General features: G+C 46.9%; 1 protein-coding gene and 2 pseudogenes across 1 annotated transcript; 1 reads left to right on the top strand and 2 right to left on the bottom strand.

Moving 5' to 3' along the window:
* Positions 1 to 336: 336 nt before the first annotated feature.
* LOC129354433 (SRSF protein kinase 3-like) lies at positions 337 to 7,908 on the top strand (annotated as a pseudogene).
* Positions 7,909 to 9,460: 1,552 nt separating this feature from the next.
* LOC129354431 (pre-rRNA-processing protein TSR2 homolog) lies at positions 9,461 to 11,907 on the bottom strand. The gene is given in 6 exon segments (XM_055023902.1): positions 9,461 to 9,983; positions 10,576 to 10,700; positions 10,703 to 10,736; positions 10,864 to 10,955; positions 11,205 to 11,295; positions 11,776 to 11,907. Coding segments are annotated over 6 exon segments (573 nt in total). The 3' UTR covers positions 9,461 to 9,884.
* Positions 11,908 to 12,449: 542 nt separating this feature from the next.
* On the bottom strand, positions 12,450 to 23,165 carry LOC129354432 (metabotropic glutamate receptor 6-like; annotated as a pseudogene).
* Positions 23,166 to 23,399: the final 234 nt, after the last annotated feature.

Genomic DNA, 23,399 nt, shown 5'->3' with positions numbered 1-23,399 from the left:
CCCAGAGTCCCCATCAAGAGTCCAGTCACCACATCCTGAAAGTCCCCACCAGAACACACAGTCACCTTTTCCCCAGAGTCCCCATCATTCACCTGGACCCCTGAACCTCAACACCCAGTCAAAGCGTTCCCAGTGTCTTCACCATTTACCGCGTTCCCAGAGCCCTCACCAGACCACCCAGTCACCTGGTCCCCAGAGTCCCCAGCATTCAGCACAGTCAGCAAGTTCCCACAGTCCAAACCGGATTACTCAACCACTTCCTCCTCAGAGCGCCCAGCAGATAATCCAGGCACTGCATCCCCAGAGCATAACCAGAGAGCAATTTCACTCCAGAACCTGTAGAAACTATAATGGCCCCTGAAGTTACTCTCAACAACTCCCAGTCCCAGCCAATCATCTTCTTCTGCATTAGAAAGCTTTGGCCAAAGTCTCGGCAAGTCACCCACCAGATGTTAACGTTACCCAGAATGCCTCAGCACATGGTTTTACTGAGTTCTTCCAACCACCTCCAACCTCACCTCAAGGCGTTACCTCTGAGACTTCTGCAGTATTTGCACAAAACCCTGTGAAAGCTCCTCCGACTAGTATGCTAAGCCCCACCCACTCCGACCCCTTCCTCCTGACCTCGATGACCTTTACTTCCAGTGCCTCCTCCCAGCCTCTGTGCTCCTCCTCCTCTCTCCTGTGCTCTCTGGATTCTCCATTCAGCTTTCCTGCCACGACATCATCTGCCCCATCTCATCTGGCTATGCCCCCGCCACATCAGAGCCCGCCTCCTGTAGAGTTAACTCCTCCCAGCCCAGTTGCTTGGGTCTGATGATGAAGAGCAGGAAGACCCTTCAGATTATTGTAAAGGTGAGTTGACTAAACCCTCAGGTTTACCTCTGACACGTGACCATCTTCTCACCTATACACAAAATGGCTACATGACATCAACTTCAAGATGCTGCAAACATTTTTGCCTCACAGGTTGAAGGACAGTGGAGCCATGTCCCTCTCTGAAGGGTTTGTTTAAATCTGTGAGAAGTTATCAGTTATACTTCCCTGACTTGTAGTAGATAGATGTCACATCACTGACAGCTTGTTGGAATTTTAAAGCTAGCAGCCAGTCAGACGTACACTGTCCCTTTTAACCGACTTCATCCATTCAAACAACACAAACAGAACATGTTCTTGTTCTTTTAACTGTTCTTTACCCTGTGGGGGAATCACTTCCTGGCAGGTTCCACCTTGGACAGGTTGCCAATAGAGTACCAAGAGTAGATTACAATCCTGCCTCAAGCAGCTTTTGCAGAGACCTTCATGGATTCCCAAAACGTTGGTAGTACGGAGGAGAGAGAGATGGTTGAAATCTCTGGGTATGAAAATGCTACTAAGATAGCTTGAGATAAAACAAGCCAGTCCCGTATCTTCTAGACCAGGAGTGGGCAACTCTAGAGCTTGAGGACCACACCAGAGCCAAATGATCAGGTCGTTAGCAGGACTCTGGAAAAGTTGACTGCATACTAAGGAGGTGATTCAACATGCTACATGTAAATGTTATCATTTAGTTTGGTTAAAGTTTTGATTGTTAGACAGGGACACATGTAAAAGTTGTAGGACACTAGCCCTTGAGGACTTGAGTTGCCCATCCCTGGTCTCAATCATTAGACACTTTGATTGGAGGGCACCCAAGGTAAATGGGTGCCCTCCACTGAGCATAATTTAAAAATGGAAGTCATGTGTCCATAAAGGTGATAGTCTACGGGCAGAAGGCAAGAAGCGAAGTCAAAGTAAAGGTCTGCAGACCACAAGGATTGGATTAGTTCAAGGAACAAATTCCAGAAAAGGATGATGGATGCAGGACAAAAAAACATTTTGGCAACAATGAATGCTTTGAAAAGCACAGTGGTCTCCATAATTTGGAAATAGAAGAAGTTTGGAACCACCAGGGCCATCCATGTATCTGTCCATCTAACCAAACCATTTAGAGGAATGGGTTGAGAGGTGACTGAGAGCATTCAGTAGGTTAGTCATTGCTAACACACTTAGTCAGTCAGTGTTGTTGATGTTGTCACTATCAGGTATTTGTGGATTGCCCTGTACCTGGAGACAAGTCTCACTTTGTGGTCTCTGATTCTCCAGGTGGGTACTACCCTGTAAAGATCGGAGACCTGTTCAACGGCCGCTACCATGTGGTCAGGAAACTGGGCTGGGGACACTTTTCCACAGTGTGGCTCTGCTGGGACCTACAGTCAGTAGAGACTTGTGTTTGAAAAACATGTTTTCTCAGATGGACTTCTTTCAGACTTTCAAGGTATGTCTTCTTCAGGAAGAAGCGCTTTGTGGCCATGAAGGTGGTGAAGAGCGCTCCTCATTACACGAGACGGCTTTGGATGAAATCAAACTGCTGCGATGTGTGAGTATCGCTGTCCTGATCTCTACCACCAGCGGCTACTGACGTGCTCAGCTAACCTGTCTCTCTCCAGGTGAGGGACAGCGACCCATCTGACTCGTACAGAGAAACCATCGTCCAACTCATTGATGACTTCAAGATCTCTGGAATCAATGGAGTTCGTATCCTTGACCATGAGCTGTCCTTCGGTCCCAGACTGCGTCCACTTGTTGTCCACCTGTTGTCCACCTGTCTCAGTAGTTTCCTCAGCCTCTCTCAGATGTCTGTATGGTTCTGGAGGTTCTAGGTCATCAGTTATTAAAATGGATCATTAAATCAAACTATATGGGAATTCCTCTGGTCTGTGTCAAGACTATCATCCGACAGGTACCACCGCCACGAACGTTTAGCAAAGTGTTCTTGGGTTTTACTTTATTGACTTGTTTCAAAGGGTCAATTCTTCATGGTTCTGCCTTAACTAGGACAAAGCCAATATGGTTATACGGTTATCGGTTATATTTTTAGAACCATATGCTTTCTAAGGATACTTCCATGGTTAACTCTGTTGGTAACATCCACCCAAAAGGCTGCCACATTCTACTATTCAAACTCTGCACACTCCGTCTGCAAATGGCTCAGATTTCATTTTCTAGGGCATCTACTGCTTACATTTCTCATGAATAATCCTTGAATTCCCACAATCCAAATGGATACTAGAGCGTTTGTTGAGTTCTAAGCTCCCTTTAGTAGCTTTGTGTTCGCCTCAAGTACGCAGGACCTCCTTGTAGGCCCTGGTATGTGGAGGCCTTAACTCCGACATGGTGATTAGGGCACCTTGACTACATCGTACTCCGGCTGATTGACCTGCAGCCACTCGGTGGTTCTGACCAAACTCGGTTGTGTCTGCAGGTGCTGCAGGGACTCGACTACCTTCACACCAAGTGTAAAATTATTCACACAGACATCAAGCCGGAGAACATCCTCCTGGTTGTTGAGGACGTCTACGTCAGAAGATTGGCGGCTGAGGCCACCATCTGGCAGAGAGCTGGAGCCCCGCCCCCTTCAGGGTCATCAGGTGAGGGCCACCAGCTGATTGGTCAGAAGGTGCTGCAGATGTATTTTAGAGTTCAGAACTTCTCCCAGCCTGCCTGTCAGCATAATTACTGGGACCAGTAAGTCGGACCTGCGGGTTGTGGTTGATCTGGCTTCCTGTGGTTTCCTGTCTTTCCTTCACCTGCTTCTTCTAACTGAACCTTTTCTTCTTTCTGTTTCTGTCTTTCCTCCCTGATGATTTCCTTCCATCTGTGTGTCTCTAGTTAGCACGGCTCCCAGGGATGAAGAGGTGAGTGCCCAGGTGTGACCTCTGCTGTGTTCTGATTGGTTATCTCATGTTGATAAATCAATACATTTTAGTGGACATAAAGGTTTCGTGATTTCGATTCCAGTTGGGGTTTTGGTGGATGTTTGTAAAAACAATTTTTGTTAAAGTGGGCGTGGCCACAGTGACATCAGGCAGGCAGCTGTTATAGCATCACCTAGTGGCTGTCAGAAAAATTACATACTTAGAAATGTCACCTTAAGTCCCAGGTATCACATGACCTGCTTAGCTCCGCCCCCATGACCACGCCCTCTTCCTGAGGCAGAAAGTTATCGACAGTTTCAGATAAACTAGACTTGCTCCTGCCTGCCCTAACCTCTGTGTGTGTGTGTGTGTGTGTGTGTGTGTGTGTGTGTGTGTGTGTGTGTGTGTGTGCGCGCAGATGGGGAAGTTGTCAAAAAACAAGAAGAAAAAGTTGAAAAGGAAGGCAAAGCGTCAACAGAAGCTCCTGGACGAAAGGCTCATGGATATACAGGTACACCTGTTTGTACCTGTTCATACAGGTGTGCAACAGTACACCTGTATGAACCGCCCGCGGGCCAGTTTCTGACTGGCCCGCGGCGTCGGTGATGCAGCACAGCCAGTCAGATGAACATGAGCGCTTCTCTGTGTTTCCAGAGGATGGATGAGGAGGAAGGTCTACAGCAGCCTGACGATGCCGACCCGACCTGTGAGTAAAACCGGCCTGTTGGACTTTATGGTTTATTTTATTCTGATTGTTGATTCAATGAATTCATTCATTCATTCATTCATTCATTCATTCATTCATTCATTCTAGCAAGCTGTTTAAAGGTGTTTAAACCAGGAGTTGTCCAGGTCAGCTGATGGTTCCAGGTCCCATTTTTCACCTCAAAGGAAACATTTTGGTCACATGATGCATTCAGTTGAAGTCAGTCAATCCGTCATACTGAGCCAACAGTGAGGAAGAAATCGCCTCCAGCCAGACTGAGTACTCTGACCTGTAGGGAACGTCTTGGGTTACTTGGTTTGTCTGGGTGTGTTTAAGGGTGGCTAGCTTAGCATTAGCGCTAGGTGTTTGTTCACCCTTTGATCCAGAGTATGAAGACGGACGGAGAAGATCTGTGAACGTTTTTACTAGCAGATCTATCAGATTTTGTCAGTTCCCTGAATCTCCAGTGAATTGTTGCGTTGTCTTGTTGGCGACTCTCCTCCTTCCTGCTGCGATGCGTGGAAACATGAATGTTCTCTCGTTAAACTAAAACACAGCAGAAATGTTTCTTCATTCTCAGGGTCTGTGGTCGTCAACGGCAACACTTTCTGCTCCACAGCCAATCACAAGCCAAGCCCAGAGTCCAGCAGCTCCTGGTTGGACGACAGGTTCAGTGACCCCGCCCCCGGACGCTTCTCCAGCCCGCCTCCGGCCTATCAGGGCTCTCCAGCTCGGTGATGTCGGCGACCTCTGAGTCGGCGCTCTCCACCCAGTCGGGATGCTCCAGCGGACGAGACGGTGAGACTTTCTGTTGGACGTTAATGTCCTGCAGATCGTTTGGAGCCACATTAAGAATTTTTATTGAGAATAAAGTTCTGATGTTAACAGAGAAGTCAGAGAATTAGAACAAGTTGCTTTAATTCGGTTTGTCAAATTAATTGTTTTGATCATTTTTATGGAGGATTCTGTTTCTTTCTTCTGTAATATTTAGACTTTATAGTGTAACTTTATTTTTATTACACTATGACTGTTCTTATGTCATTTTATTGTCGTACAACTTTTTCTCTAATATTTTATACTCATAAAGTTATTTAGTTTATTCTTGAAATGTGAAAAAATATCCCGGCCAGGATTTTCTTGTAGTTGATTTTTAATCTCAAAAGGATTTTCTGGTGAAATAAACGTTGATAAATGAAAGTTACGTTTTCTGTTGTCTCTCTGTTCGTCTTTTGGAGTCTGAAGCAGAACATCGATCGGATCGATCGCATCGATTGGATCGTTTTCTGCCTGTTTGGTTGGTCGGTGTCGGCATCAGACGGTGTAATGATGCTGACTCACCAGCAGGTGATTGGCTGAGTTTGTGACCAATCCCAGTGAAGTTGTTCTCTTGTCGGCAGGATTCAGTTCGTCGGACTTCGTCCTGAACCCTCTGGACCCGCAGAACGCCGACCGCCTCCGAGTGAAGATCGCCGACCTGGGAACGCCTGCTGGGTGGTGAGACATCTTCATCCTCTCCTCATCCTCCTGTGCAGCTCCGACCAATCAGACGCCTCCTTCTCTCCCTCACTGTGTCCGAGCAGCACAAACACTTCACCGAGGACATCCAGACCAGGCAGTACCGGCCCTGGAGGTTCTGATCGGAGCGGAGTACGGCCACCAGCAGACATCTGGAGCACCGCCTGCATGGTGCACGCACACACACACACACACAGACACCACACACACACACAGACACACACACGATCAATAACTTTCAGAAACTTTCTGTTGGATTTCTGTAAACTCCTCAGAATATTGCAGGTTTCACATAAAAAGGCTCCCCCTGCTGGTAAACTAGGGGAATGATCAGTTCCAAACATTTCAGAGGTTCTGATGTTACATTTCAGTGGCAAATCCTGGCTAACCTTCCCAAAAAGGCACAAATCATTAACTGGGTCCAGAACCGGGTCCAGAACTGGGTCCAGAACCAGGTCTGACCTGTTTTTCCTTCTCCAGGCGTTCGAACTCGCAACCGGGGATTACCTGTTCGAGCCGCATTCAGGAGAAGATTACACCAGAGACGAAGGTAAAGCAGCAGTACCGAGGCGGGTTCTGGTTGGGTTCTGGTTCTGTACTTCCTCAGTGTGTTTAGTTGTGTGACCTGTCTGCAGATCATATCGCCCACATCATGGAGCTGCTGGGTCCGCTGCCGCTGCCCTTCGCCTTGTCTGGCAGGTATTCCAGGGAATACTTCACCAGGAGAGGTGAGACCCGCCCACAGGTCCCACCGGGCTCTCTGATTGGCTCCCTGAATGGCTCTCTGACTGGCTGTTTCTCTCGACGTACATGTCCAGGTGAGTTGCGGCATATCTCCAACCTGAAGCCGTGGGGTCTGTTCGAGGTTCTGCTGGAGAAGTACGAGTGGCCGCTGGACCAGGCGGCGCAGTTCAGCGACTTCCTGCTCACCATGCTGGAGATGGAGCCGGAGCGCCGCGCCACGGCGGCGCAGTGCCTGCAGCACGCCTGGCTGCACACATAACACACACCTGCACACACAGCTGTCTCACTGTGACTCGCTGACCCGTGTGGTTGGAGACGCCTCTGCTGATTGGCCGACTGGTCAGTGGGTGGGGCCGATGAACGTTTAGCCCCGCCTCCCTCTAAAGCTGACTGCCAGTCACACCTGAGGAAGCCTCACCTGTCTGAACTGAGCTGAGGTCCGGCTAGTCGATGCTCAGACACGACCTTTGACCTGGCCAGGTGAAACCATCCAGATGTTTGGTCTCAGATTGACAGCTGCTGATCACCTGGACAGGTGAACGGTCAGAGCTGACTCCAGAAATCACTTCAGTGCTGCTGTACCTCACTTCCTGTAGACTTCCTGTCCACTTCCTGTTTTTCCACCTGACTTCCTGTCTTCCTTTCATACTCAGTTTTGATTTCTGATCAGTTTTTTTTGAGTCGATCTAATTTATGAAGCCAGCAGCTCATCTGTTGCTTCATCATTGACCGATCGATTGACTATTCTTCTGGCGATCACCTGATCGGCCGTCAGTCGATCAACCTGTGTGAGTTTCTGGTGCTGAACTTCCACAGATCAACTAAAATCTGTTTTTCTCTCATTTTTCTTAATTTTAATTGTTTTTATTGATCTGTCACTTCCTGCTTATTGATTATTGATCAGTAGATAACGAGCTTCCACCTGTTCACCTGTTCTGATGACCTTAGTGCCTTGAAACAGCCCCGCCCCCTGCAGTGACATCACTGATGATGTCAGGGGGGTTTTCTACCTGTTTTTGTGTGAATCTCACCTGGTCAGGTGTTCTCTGGTTTCAGAATAAAAGCCGGCTCAGTTCTGGGTTTACTGGGGCTGAATCGGAACCGTTTGGACCTGGTGGTGTCGAACCGCTTGGTTCTCTGGGTTCTGGAGGGAAACCTGCAGCGGATCGGTTCATTTGGTTGTAATTTAACATGTTTCTGTGCTTTAATTAAACCTTTTCTTATCAGCATCGCTGGTTGTGAAATTATGTTTGATAATAAAAACAGTAATAATAATAACAATAATGATAATAATAAAAGAAATGTTTTTCTCTGCTGTCGGTTTGAGCAGCATCACATCCTCTGCCATGTTTTTCCCTGCAGTTTTGTTCTGATTCATTCATGTTTGACAAATGCCTGGGTGGACCTAGCCCCGCCTTCGAGGTGCAGCTCCTTCAGACTAGCCAGCAACAATTGGCAAACATCTGCTGAGCTCTTTATAGGAGCTGCTGCTCAGAGCAACGCTGCTGAAAACATTAAAGGGTTAAAGAGGTGCTATGTTGGAGGACTTCCTGGAGGCGGAGCTTCAGAAAAAGCAGATCTTAAAGAGATTTCAACACCCAATTTCAAGGTGTTAAAACAGGAAGCAAAGTCATATTTGATATATGACAGAACATTTTAAGTCATATAATAGAAGGTAACATTGTTACTGATCATTATACAAAATGGTGCTACATTCCTGGACAACATGTGATACTGTCCCTTTAAGAGTCAAACTGACCAGACAGGACCAATCGATCACTGATCAAAGCTCAGTCAGGAGGAAAATGCTGCAGGTCAACAACTCGAAGCGTTGCTGCGTTCCCATAGAAACTAAATTAATTTGGATAATAAACTCGATGCACTGATTATTGTTCTTCCATTATTTGGACTTTTCTTGTAAAAATTTTTCAGAAAATGTTCATTATGAACTGGTCCTATATGAAGTATCACAGTTGAAGATTAGGGTGATGGTAAGGAGACCATCCAACCTTAAAGCAGAAATATTAAAACTGCTCAACAGTTTCAAGAAAACTTTTCTGCTTTAATGCCAGTAAGAAACTGGGAAAACATTTTTTTCTTTGAGTATTGAAAAGGGTGTCATTAATTTTCCAGTATTTGCTTATAAAATGTAAATAGTAAAAACTGTTGTATTTGGAAAGTTTCCTTTCTCACTTTTATTTACCATCGGACATCCAGAAAACGCAGAGTCCTGATCAACACAGGTCATGTTTCTCCCTCATTTGGCTCCCAGTAAACCCAGATTATAATCTCAGATTCTCCGTCTCACATATTAATCCCTAAATAATAAATGAGAATTCCACTTCCTCATGTTCTGCTGGAAACCTTATTTCCATGTCAGATTTAACTTCAAACCCTGAAAACTTCCTGGTTCTGATCCGTTCTGTGATAATCTGATGGGAATAAAGCCCAGAGCTTCATGATTTTTCGTAAACTTTATTAAATTAAGCTCTGAATACGAACTGCAGGGGTTAAACCTCAAACAAACATCCAGCAGCGATTAACTAATTATTCATGAGCAGAGATGATGTCACACCTCAACTTTCAGAATAAAAGCACTTATTTTAAACAAGTCCATTAAAAACGACTTCATGATTTTAGTGAAAATATTGCAGAACAGCTTCAGCAGCTAATTAGCATCATTAGCTGTTAATCGCAGCTAATGTTGATTAGCAGCTGAAGGTGCATTAGCTAATGCTAATCAGGATGCTAACCAGCATTAGCTAATCCCAGGGGCATTATTAATAATAAAAATATCAAAATATTTTTAACTTCAAAGAACTGAAACATCCAGAACCAGTCAGAATTTGACCTAAAGCAGCACAGAACCAGACAGTCCGGGTCCAGTCTGATATGCTAGCATGTGGTTCTGGATCAGATCGGATCCGTCATCATCAAAGTTTCCACCTGGTTCTGGTTCTGCTGGACCAGAGAACCAGAACATATGAGAAGAATTTTAATGGACTGATATTTTAAAATTGATTGGTTCTGTTTAATTTGACCCATTTTAATGTTCTAAATAAACGAAGACAGTTTTCCAACTAGGCCATCAGAACCGGATCATCTGGACTTTGCAGCGCCTTCATGGAGGCTCCGCCCTTAAAATGGCGGCTCCACGGTGGAGTCCAGTTCAAGTCTGGTTTGTAAAGTTCTGGTTCTGCTCGTCACTTCTTCCTCCGGACCATGGTCCAGCCGTCCTCTTCGTCCTGAGGAGGAGGACGTATGGTGCTGAGGGACGGGCAGGACTCCTCACACTCCATGCCCTGCGCAACACACACACACACACACACACACACATACACACACACACACACATACACACACACACACACACACATACACACACACATACACACACACACACACACACACATACACACACACACACACACACACACATACACACACACACATACACACACACACATACACACACACACATACACACACACACAAACATACACACACACACACACACATACACACACACACATACACACACACACACATACACACATACACACACACATACACACACACACACACACATACACACACACACATACACACACACACACACATACACACACACACATACACACACACACACACATACACACACACACACACAAACATACACACACACACATACACACACACACACATACACACACACACACATACACACACACACACACACACATACACACACACACACACAAACATACACACACACACACACATACACACACACACACACACATACAGGTTATTAATGGACCAACAGGAAGTTCTAATAAATTTGTTAGGACAACTTTATGGCTGTGTTGCCTAGCAACCAGTCCCGTGGCGTACCTGCGTTTCGCTGTTGCTCTCCTCGTCATCTGACTGCGTAGCCGGAGCCGTGACCTTTGCCCTTGGCGCTTTGCTCTGAGTCAGTATGTGGATGGTGCTCCGGAGCTGCTGCAGCGCCCCCTGCTCCAGAGGGAGAACAGCTGCAGCAGACGCTGCGACACCTGCAGACACACCTGGTCAGGTAGCAGCCAATCAGGAGACAGAGCCACAGCTCATAGTTGTGTGTGTCGGTGTGAGTGTGTGTCGGTGTGTGTGTGTCGGTGTGTGTGTGTGTGTGTGTGTGTGTACCTGAGGTAAGCTGCCATCCTCCACCACCGTATCAAACTCCTGATCCATCAGCTGAGACAGAAAATCCTCCACCTCATACTGCTGCAGGTCAGCTGCCCTCCACCGACACACACACACACACACACACACACACACACACACACACACACACACACACACACACACACACAGACACAGACACACACACACACACACACACACACCCAGACACACACACACACACACACACACACACACACACACACACACACACACACACGTCAGGCTACAGAACTGTGACGTCAGACAGGAAGTGAGGTTCTGACATTAAAACGTTCTTAGCTGTTACCGTGGAGACGTACCGTTGTCATGGAAATACTGCTGAACGACATCCACCATCCAATCAGCTTTCTGCTGGCCGTAAACGCCTCCAAAGCCGTTGTCCACTGCGATCTGAGGGACAAGAGGACACATCCGGAACCGGGTCAGAACCGGACCACTTCTAGACTGAGCTGGAGGAAAATATTAACTTTTTAATATAAATCATCCGCTGGCCGCGGTTCTGATGGGTCAGGGTGGTTCTGACGGGGGAGAAGGTTCGGTTCTGATGGGTCCGGAACGTTTGAGTGATGCATTTTTCAAAAGGTCCAATGTCAGCCCGAACCCGTTACTGACAGATAATGAACCCACTGGGTCAGCGCTGAGCAGTACCAGAACCAGAAGGTGGATCATAACTGGATCTTGAGCTCCAAATCCGTCTAAAGTCCAGTAGAGCTGAACTGGACCGGTCTGGATGAGACGGAACCTCCCAAGCAGGAGCTGCTAGCATTAACTACATGGTTTGATCACGTGTTCTAGTGGAACCAACTGATTATCCCCACGTCCCCTAAGACCTGGTTCCGAACCCGGCAGTTGACCCGGTTCGGAGCTCACCTGTAGAACCGGCCACGTCTGAAGAACCGCCCGAACTCCCTCCGTGAAGAGTTCACGCGACGCTGCGGAGGCCGCCATCTTGGACCTTCTTCTTCTTGATTTTGAAGTCGGCTGGTGAACAAGGTGGTGCATACCGCCACCAGCCGGTGAGGAGGACCGACAACAGCCCGCATCCTTTCATTGAACCCAGTTAGCAGCAAATGCAGATAAAATAATGTTCCACATTCATCAGAAGTTTGTTTTTTAGAATCTGCGACTTAGAAAGTCAAAGTTAAACGTTTATTTAATAACCTAAATATTTAGGTAGCTCAGAGTTAACCGAACAATGAGCTCAGATAAATATATCTGAAGCTAAATATTTATTTGGCTAAATAATATTTATGGAGCTAAATATTTAACATGGTTCATAAATGTTTAGATGGGAAATGTGACATTTATAGACGAATGAATAATAATAGTCATGGTGGAAGTATGACTACAACAAACTCCCATTGGTTTCTCTTATGACAGGCTAAACAACACAAATTGTTGCTGGTAATTTTTGACTCTATAACTTTATAAATGACAAACCATAAAACTCAAACATGAACTCAAAGTCGCTGCTTCATCTGTGAACCTGATTCTGGTCTGCCAACAGAACCAGAGCCACCTGAACAGGTTCTGTCCACCTCACCGAGACCCAAATACTGAAACCAGAACATTTGAAATTAAATGATTTATTCACAAAGAGATTCACATTAAAGTTAAAGGTTCTGAATCTGTGGACCAGGGTTCTGTTTCACTGAGATGATCAGAACCAGAACCCTATTACATGGGACAGGCTGAAGCAACAGGTGAGCTCCTCAGGTAAACCCTCCTCCAGTCCACCCATTTCTTAAGAAACAGCTAGTGTAACACTTTTATTGTGAAAAGTCAGATTCTGACAGGAAGTGCTCAGGTGTTGTCAGTGATGTCACAGACCCCCACCAGGCAGAATAATGTCTCCATGTTTAATGTTGCCATGGCAACATTACTGAGCTCCACACTGTCCCCTGAACACAACATGTCTCCACTTCCTGTCTGACCTAAAGTCTGGTTTTCACAATAAAAGCTCAGCATCTTCATGATAATGGTGGTGATGATGTCATCAGGCTCTGCTCTGGTTGGCTGGTACCTGAGAAGGAAAGAAAACATGATTCATCATCCTCCTCATCATCCTCATCCTCATCATTGGGTGACTCTGGGCAGGGGTCACCTATCGGGGTCAGGATGAGTTCAAGCATCAAATCAAGGTTTTGTTCTTCATCACTAGAAATGCTGAAACGTTCCTTGCCTCCAGCAGGTGGAGCTACTGAGTTCTGTCAGGTTCGATCTTGGTGTCTCCGTTCGGTTTGTCCGTCTTCTGGGACAGTGTGGCCGCCTGGACAACTGCCTGCATTGCAACATGACGGTTAGAGCAACGGGGAACCACAGCAACAACCACCTGAGAAGAACACCTGGGTTCTCACCTTAAAGCTCCTCTTCCTCTTCTGGACATTCTGCTCCGGGTGGAAGATGATGACATAAACTTTGGGCATGTACAGCATCCCCAGAGAGACAGAAGCACTGAGGGACATGGAGACTGTCAGGGTGGCAGTCTGGATGAACATCTGAGGAGACAGAGACCCGAACTTAACAGAACCACCTTCATGTCTGCAGAACTCCTTGAGAAACAAAGAAAACCATCAACAAATATCCAGGAGAAAAGTTCTCTGTGGAACCTTTGTATTCACTTGTTTCTGATACAACCGTAAAGCTGACGCACATCTGCTAGCAGCAGCGATGAAGCTGCTTCTCTCTGTCAACTGGGTGTTAATTTCTGGTTCTGAATGATCTGACGGGACACCAGAAAACAATTATTTTTCAGTTCACATTGTGCTAAATGGAGTTTCCTTAACATCAAAGCTATTCAGGCCTCAAATAGCATCTCAATGCTAAACATGTAGCAGCTAACATCTGAATGATCAGGGCTTCCTGAAAAACTTTGCTCCAATCTGATGGTTTAAGAACAGATTAAAAAATACAATATTTCTGTTGTTGAGATCAGATCTTAATTTATTCAATAATTTCGCAACAAAAAGAGTCTTGAATTGAAAGTGTTACTTACTTTGTTGACAAAATACAATTAATTAATTACAAACCAATGCGAGATGTTGCAAGCAATTAACTTGAATCTTCCCACTGGTTCATTAATATTTTATATATATCGTGAGCATGTGTGTGTGTGTGTGTGTGTGTGTGTGTGTGTGTGTGTGTGTGTGTGTGTGTGTGTGTGTGTGTGTGTGTGTGTGTGTGTGTGTGTGTGAGTGCGTGTAGATGTTTAGCCATAGTTGTGGGGTTCTTGACTAACCCCCAGCATTATGAGGACATTTGTAGCTGTGGGGACATTTTGCCACACAATATAAAAAGATCATTTGTGGGGTACACTGTTAACTATCTGACTACAATAACACCTTCACCTTGTACCTCATGTTAAAGCATAAATACATTCTGGGAAAAAAAGATTATTTGCAGGTTAGGGTTAGGTATAAACTTGAGGAGGTTGGGGAAAAGGTCAAAGTTAGGCTACAGAAACTAAAGGGAGTCAATTAGAGTCCACAGGAGTAAATTAGTTAGGAATGTGTGTGTGAAGCTAAAAGCTCCTGCAGCAGTAATCCTCTCCCAGCTCCCGTTGGTTCTGTTGTTCTCAGATAAAAAGCTTCTCTTAAATCCTCCTTCATGAAGCACCCAGAACCGAGAGAGAGGAGGAGGTCCGGCTGTTATCAGAGAACCACAGAAGAAGAACCGGCGTGTGACCTGTTGTTGTTTGCAACTCCTCTCATTCATGTTTTCATGAATTATTCTCTTTGAAACTTTCCAAGCAGCTGCGAAACATCCTGGAGAGTCTGTTATGTTCTGCTGCAGCCTCCATCTTTAATCCTGCAGAGAAGCTTTTATTTTGTCGGCTCAGCAGTTCTGAAAGCCTCTTTCCCCGGCCCTGATATTTTGGTCTTTTTGTCTCTTTTGTTGGGGCGTTTGGGCCTCGTTACTTGTCTGTTCTAATCTGTATAATCCGACCTGAAAGTATCTGCACGGTTTATCTGACGCATAACGGACCTGTCCTCCCCCAGCGCCGCCAACCCAAACACTCCATCCTCCTCCTGGTTTCTGTCTGCAGTGACAGGATGGAGCCAAGTTCCTCTCATCCGCTCACCTCTACTCCGGTTCTGTCTGTTGTTCTGGAGAACACTAACCAGAAGATTCTGGAGAAGCTGCAGGAACCAGAACTGAACCAGAACAATACAGACCTGCAGTCTGTTTAAAGGAACAGATTTGGTTCCTCTGATTGAACTCTGTGGTTCTTCCCAGTTCCTCTGGGTTACATCTGGTTCTGGCCAGATCTAACTAACTCACTTGAAGCCTGGTCCGGTTCTTACCTTCTCAGTGGACTGAGCGGTGCCAAAGAAGATGGGGACAAAGGCCAGCCAGACGATGCAGGTGGTGTACATAGTGAAGCGATGGGCTTCGCTTCGTTGAATGTCTCTGGAACGCCTCGACTCTTCACGGCGTAAACCGTACATGTTACCTAGCAACAGACGATGCAATGCAGATTCTTACAAACAGAAATATTCTGTTTGTAAGAATATTTCTGTTTGGTGGGACGTCACGTTACATCTGTAACGTCCCAACAGACGTCACAGATGTAACTGAGAATTACAGTCCGGTTCTGGTGTTTGTTCTGGCTTTGAAGGAAAAGCCCATGGCTTAGCACTGTACAGCACGCTGGTGGAACCATCATGCTGAGGGGAAGTATTTTTTTACCATGAGAACGATGCTGTAGCTCAGGCAGCAGATGATGGACAGGTCTGACATGTCACACTTGAGGATGCCTCGGGCCAGGTCTGGGTTTGGTGGGCGGAGCTCCTCGTAGTCAATGATGGTGTGAGGAGGAACCACAGCGAACCACACAAAACACGCCCAGAACCTGAGAGACACCAGGCATCACACAAGGTACCTGCGGGTCACATGACCTGCGTCCACTTACCTGGACAGAAATGAGGATGAAGGTGATGGCGAGCTGGGAGGTGGGCTTATGAATTTGGAGGAGTCACCGACTTCTTGCCCTGTTCAAAGATCCTGTAAATGCGGTTGGTTTTGGTTAACATGGCGGAGTAGGTGATAGCCATGCCGAGGCCCAGCAGGAGGCGCCGAAATGCACACACACCACACCTGGCTCCGCGATCATCAGGAAGGTGATCAGGTAAATCAGAAAGATACCTGGATGGAGAAAGGTGAGGTCATCAACTGCTGATGACATCATTCTCAATGATGTCATCCATAAGACTAATGATGTCATCCATAAGACTAATGATGTCATCCATAAGACTAATGATGTCATCCATACTGACGATGTCACACAGCACCATGTGGTTTAGTCAGTCTCCAGTTTTTCACAGCGACAGGACAAATTCAAAATCTCACAAAAATATTGGGTTGTGATGATACTAAACTCCCATCTGCAGGTGGCAGTATTTCTTACTTGTTCTCCTCTACTGCCGAAGACCTGATTTGATGTCCAGCTATAGTCATTCTTAATGTCATACATGAGTGAAAATATCTCAAAATATTTTCCTAAAGAATCACAAGAAAATCTGTCAATTTGACTGCAAAATTCACAAAAGTAATTGTGAAATCTTGGAGCGACCGGTCAGCGAGCTCACCGGTCAGCAGGACGTAGCTCAGCTCTCTTCCGGATGCCCTGACGATAGGGGTGTCATTAAAGCGAATGAAGGTTACCACCACGGCGCTGGTTGCTAGGATGCCTAGCATGGCGAGAGAGGCGGGCACTAGGGCCCAGGGAGAGTTCCACTCCAGCTTGATGATGGGCGTGGGACAGCAGGCCGTCCGGTTGGGGACAGGCCGCATGTCCGTTGGACACATTTCACAGGTGAACTCGTCCAACTGGTACTGGTACCCGTCACAGAGCTGCAGGCAGGTGGGACACATGTTTCATTCCTTTTGCCTCACTTCCTGTAACCATGTTCTAGTAGTGGCAGCAGGATGGCAGCTCCAGGTACCTCGCAGTGCCAGCAGCAGGGGACTCCCTTCACCATCTTCTTCCGCTCTCCGGGTTTGCAGGGGAAGCTGCAGATGGACTCTGGAAACGGATTTGTCTCCTCCGGACCACTGCATCTCCTCCAGCTGCAGAAACACACACCGGGTCAGGGACAGAACGTCCTGAGGTCTGGCCTTCATGGCACCGACTCACATTGAGCCTCAGGTTGTTGGTCCACTGGCCGATGACGTGGTAGCCAGGGTGGCTGTGGTTGGTCATCTGAAACTGGAAGATATCGTAGCGTCCTGGAGCGTCTCCGTTCTCATTGAACAGAACGCTGGTCCCAGCACTTCCTGGAAGACAGAGAGACGGATGGTAGTTTTACTGGAACCAGATAAGGCTTCATTAGGGCTGTGCAGAGACCTTCAGAGGTCTCAGAGTTAAAAAGAGGCCAAGATCTTAAAACACTGAACAACAACACAACAACAACAACCCATATCAATCAAGAATCTAACATTTATCAGACCATACTGGATCATCGTTTGGGGAAAATGCAAAACAAATTTTATCCATGTTTCCTCAACATAATGTTTCTGTTTCTGCTGAGCTGATCTGAGCCTGAAGCTGTTAAACAGACCAGAGGAGAGAAGGTCAAGGTTATGAAATAAGAACATGTGCTGATATTTTACTTAAAAAGTCCTACAACTTCTAGAACAAATTGGCTGCAGACTGATTTAGAAATCAAAAAGCTCAGAGGGTTCACTATATCAGTTTTCTATGTTAGCTCCGTTGAGATCTAGAATTATAAGGTTGAGATATCAACCCAAAGAAAACTCAGTAGCTGCTGGTAGCAGCCATTCAGGGACCATCCACACATTCAGGGACCAATCATGATTCTGTCTAAGGCCCCAGATGCCTGTAGAGAACCGGGCAGTTAGTGGAGCACTGGGGCAGTTGATGGAGCACTGGGCAGTTGATGGAGCACTGGGGCAGTTGATGGAGCACTGGGGCAGTTGATGGAGCACTGGGGCAGTTAGTGGAGCACTGGGGGAGATGGAGCACTGATAAAGTCAGAAGTTTCTCTGCAGTTCAACCATTTTTGTGTTCAGAGTTGAGGAGGTTTTTCCGATATTGCAGGACAATTATGAAAAATAAATAGAAAACGTTTTTATTCACAAAAAAAAATTATTCTTGCCCATAATTTGATAGTTAGAGGAACAGATCTGCCCTCCTTCTCACCATGGACCCGGAGCCTGAACAACTGAGAGTCATTATTAGACTGAGGGCTAGACTGGCTCTTTAGCTACATTATTATATTTACATCAATATTATTGCTGAGGAGCACAAGAAGGCCTCCTGACATACAGATAAAAAAAATGAAAAAAAGAGAACTAGGGGCATCAAGGATAAAAGGGGCAGGGGCTCAACTCTCCTTTACCCCCAACATGTGCCTGGGCTTCATCCAATATTATATTAATAAACCATATAACCATCTGGGTCTTTCATGAGAGATCTCTTATTGTCTGTCAATATTTAATCGGTTGAGTCAAAGTGAGTTCTTCTTCTTTGGTGGATCGTCTATTTGCTGACATGTAGTCTGCCTCTCCCAGGTGATCCGCTCCGTGTCTTCCTGCTGCAGCTTGTCATCTTTATTAAAAATGTTCTGGATGTCTGACAGGAGGAGTTTAAGTAGTTTGAGTTTTTCTGTCTGAGAACAGATAAGGAAAAGGGAACTTTCCTTCAGATGAAGGTCATTACCTTCCATTTTTGCCAGAAGGGAAACACCTATAAACATACAGTCCAATGAAACCAGTTCATGCTGGTTGCAATGGACCCTATTCAGTCCAGCTCCAGTTCATCTGCCGATTCATCAGGGGGGGGTTTGAATGCACAAATCAAACTCTAATCTTACAAACCTAAACTGGGTTTGGTTGAAGTTGAAGTTTTGAATTCATATGTGAACACCGAACGCATCGAAGACCACTCAAAAACCAGGAGGGGGACCACAGCACAGGGAATTCTGGGTAAATACAACCAAAACAGACAGGCTAGTCAGTGGAGACCTTCAATGCCATCCGCTTATGAGACGCAAACCATCCAAACCACGAATTCATGAAGGAGAGCCAGGGACTTGGAGCATCTGTCTGCTCTGTTTGCCTGCCCAGAGGATGAACTTACCGTTGAAGTTGACGGCTCTGATGTAGTCCAGCAGCAGGCGCCCCTCCACCGGGTCCATACTGCTGCAGACCCCATGGCTGTTGGGACAGAGGTCTTGGTGCATGTTGTGCAGAGCGTAGGCAACGGCATAAACGGCATCAATCACAAACTGAACCTTCCCCTCCTGCTCATAGGACGAGTCCTGACCAATTCGCTCGCCTCCTGCAGACAGATGCACCATAATAAGGGAACACCTGAGACCTTCACAAATCTGTCTCTATGAGTACCTGTGCACTTCTTCTTGTCTGAGTCCAGTTTGATTCCGGGACGGGTCAATTTGCACCTGAAGTCGTCCTCCCAGAACTCGGCGAACCAGATGTTCCTGCGGTTGTTCTCCAGGGATCGAGACATGAAGTACTGATCAAAGCCTGTACAACAAAACACAACAGATGAGAACCCTCTAAAGCCTCTCGATCTCAATTCCGGTCCTCAGTTCTCACTGCCTGCATGTTGTAGTTGTGTCTCTGCTCCAGAACATCTCATTCAAATGATTGCATGACCTCCTCAAGTGCTGCAGAAGGCTGCTTGTCACCCATTTAGTCAAATCAAGAGTGTTTTGCCGAAGGGAAACACCTACAACATACAGGACAGTGGACTTTGAGGACTGGAATTGAGAAACACTGCTCTAGAATCCTCCAGAACCAGGTAATGCTTGGTCAAGTGCATCCAGTTCTACCGTCAATCGAGGTCCGCTTGGGCAGGATGGTGACAGCGCCTTCTGCAACGTCTTCCAGCTCGGCGATTGGCGAGCTCTTGGCCCCCCAGCTGTCTGACCCAACAAACAGGAAGTGACCCGTTAGGTTAGCCTGCCTCGCCGCTTCAAGAACACGCCTACCAGAGGGAAAGAAGAATCAGCCTCAAGTCTCATGACCACACCAACAAGGTGTCCAGGGAAGAGGTGAGTATCTGGTGGATTACTTGATGTCGTCCTCGTTGGCGAAGATGATGACTCCTCTGGCATTACTTGTCTCCATCAAACGTTTGATGATCTTATCGAACTCGCCCTCAGCTGGCTCTCGGGGGATCTTGACCGACTGGGCAATGCACACACCACCTGGTGGAGAGACAGAGTCAGGTGATAGATGGGTCAGACATGGGTGAGATAGGAGCTTCCTTACCGGCCTCTCGAGAGATCTGCATGAAGGCCTCAACGCCGCTCTCGCCGTAGTTGCCCTCGGACGCCAGTGTGGAGACGTAGTTCCAACCCAGAGCCTTGACGATATCCAGCATGGCCTGGGCCTGGTACGAGTCTGGCGGAACAACCCGGGAGAAGAAGTCGTAGCGGTTGTTGTCGCTGAGCTCTGGAGCAGTGGATGCATAGCTCACCTGAGGAATCTGGAATTCAGAACCAGAACCAGAACCCAGTTCAGAAGCGACATGGTGGAGCAGCAGAGACCAGAACCACTCAGACAGATTAATGTTGTGTAACAGCCGAGCTCAAAGTGGGGCAGCTCTTCAATCACATTAACACCGAGAGTGATTAACAGAGACCTTCTTAACGAGCAGACCTCATTATGACAACAACCTCATCATCATCATCTGAGGAAGAGGAGGAAGCATGAGCTGCAGAGCTTCATATGAAAAAAAATATTCCCTTATTTAGTAGTTTCTACTGGGTTTTATGATGTTACTGGGTCCTACTGGGTTCCACTAATGCTAGTGTAGTCCATTGGGTTCTGCTGGTTTAACTGGGTATTATTGTACTCCACTAGGTCCCAGTAGTTGTACAGGTTTCCACTGTCCTCCATTGCATCTTTATTATTCATTTGATGGAGGAAGTCATTCCATCCACTTCATCAGATTCGACATCTTTGGTAGAAAGTCTTCATGATGCTGATCTCCAACTGAAACTGATGCTTCACTCTGTCTCACCTTTAGTCTCGTTTCCTCTACCTGCTCCTCACCTGTCTCTCTAACCCATCTCCGTCTCTCACCTCGAACAGGCGCAGGATGTTGGCCACCATGATGGACACGGAGCTGGCCGACGCTCCGATCACACACCACCCTCTCCGGTTTGCGGATGAGGGGCGGCTCGCCGTTGGAGCAGCGGATGTCAGACGTGTCCTTCTGGATAAGCGCCTGGACGAAGGTGAGGGACTGCTCCAGGGCGTAGGTGTCCCTGGAGCAGGTGTCCAGGATGCGGGCACCCAGTGTGATGTTGGGCAGCAGCTCGGGGTCGCCGTTGATCTGGTCCAGGGCGTACAACATGGCCTCCATACGGTGGATGCCCTTCTCCTTCTTCAGCTCGCCGCAGTTCACGCCGTGGGGGCCGCGGGCATGGATGGGGAACAGCCCCCCCAGAGTAATGTCACCAGGGAGCTTGATGGAGTGGGGATGGAAGTGCTGGTGCGAGGCTCGCACCTGGCCCGCCGGGTCGGCAGTCCAGATCCAGAGAGGCAGCAGGAAGCGGGGCCAAAGGGCGCCGGGGCGACTGGCGGCAACAACATCAAGACAGAGGGAGAAAAGGGTGGGGCCTGATGATGTCATGCTGAGGTGATGTTCAGCATGGACCGTTCATCCTGACACGAGATCTGGGGACACGTCAACCAGTCAACAACATGACCCGCATCACATGATGTGTATCGACTCACATGATCCGATACGAGTCACATGATCCGTATTGGGTCACATGATCCGATACGAGACACATGATCCGATACGATCCACATGATCCGATACGAGTCACATGATCCGATACGATCCACATGATCCGATACGAGTCACATGATCCGATACGATCCACATGATCCGATACGAGTCACATGATCCGATACGATCCACATGATCCGATACGAGTCACATGATCCGATACGATCCACATGATCCGATACGAGTCACATGATCCGATACGATCCACATGATCCGATACGAGTCACATGATCCGATACGATCCACATGATCCGATACGAGTCACATGATCCGTATTGGGTCACATGATCCGATACGAGTCACATGATCCGATACGAGACACATGATCCGATACGATCCACATGATCCGATACGAATCACATGATCCGATACAATCCACATGATCCGATACGAGTCACATGATCCGATACGATCCACATGATCCGATACGAGTCACATGATCCGATACGATCCACATGATCCGATACGAGTCACATGATCCGATACGAGTCACATGATCCGATACGATCCACATGATCCGATACGAGTCACATGATCCGATACGATCCACATGATCCGATACGAGTCACATGATCCGTATTGGGTCACATGATCCGATACGAGTCACATGATCCGATACGAGACACATGATCCGATACGATCCACATGATCCGATACGAGTCACATGATCCGATACAATCCACATGATCCGATACGAGTCACATGATCCGATACGATCCACATGATCCGATACGAGTCACATGATCCGATACGATCCACATGATCCGATACGAGTCACATGATCCGATACGAGTCACATGATCCGATACGAGACATGATCCGTATTGGGTCACATGACTTCTTATGTGATCAGACATAAGTTGAGAGCCAGCTTTTATTTTGGTAGTCTACTTGTGGTTATTTTCAGATTAATTTGCATATCATCTAAATATTTAGCTCTATGATGAATATTCACCAGCCCCCAAAATAAAACTAAAATAATAAAAGGTGATTTCTGTCCTCTGATCACTCACCAATCAGCATCGATCAGCTGCAGTGATTAATCATTTTTTACCAACTGGTTTTAAAAAACAGGCATTCATTTGAATAAATTTGATCTTTGATCAGAAAACTGGAAATCTGAGAAAATAAAAACTTGAGCTATCAATAAAGTTCTGATTTAATGAACTGGTTCCTGCAGTTTGATCCACTTTATGGGCCAACAGGTGAGAAAAAGAAAGTTAAATACCTGTGAACTGAGCCGCTCCGTTCGGTCCGCACAGAGACCCGCAAAGACCCGCATCAGCCTGCGGAGAGAGGAAGAGTCCGGCTGGTGCTGCGGCAGCCGGCGGAGGACTGGACACCTGTCTGTGTGTGTGTGTGTGTCTCTGTCTATGTGTGTGTGTCTCTGTCTATATGTGTGTGTGTGTCTCTGTCTATGAATGTGTGTGTGTGTCTCTGTCTATGAATGTGTGTGTGTGTCTCTGTCTATGTGTGTGTGTCTCTGTCTATGAGTGTGTGTGTGTGTCTCTGTCTATGAGTGTGTGTCTCTGTCTATGAGTGTGTGTGTGTCTCTGTCTATGAGTGTGTGTCTCTGTCTATGAGTGTGTGTGTGTCTCTGTCTATGAGTGTGTGTGTGTCTCTGTCTATGAGTGTGTGTCTCTGTCTATGAGTGTGTGTCTCTGTCTATGAGTGTGTGTGTGTCTCTGTCTATGAGTGTGTGTGT

This window comes from Poeciliopsis prolifica, unplaced genomic scaffold, assembly GCF_027474105.1.
Source record: "Poeciliopsis prolifica strain line A6 unplaced genomic scaffold, Auburn_PproV2 SCAFFOLD110, whole genome shotgun sequence".
NCBI lineage: Eukaryota > Metazoa > Chordata > Actinopteri > Cyprinodontiformes > Poeciliidae > Poeciliopsis > Poeciliopsis prolifica.
Note: the sequence above shows the minus strand (reverse complement) of the source record. Positions and strands in the feature narration are given on the sequence as shown.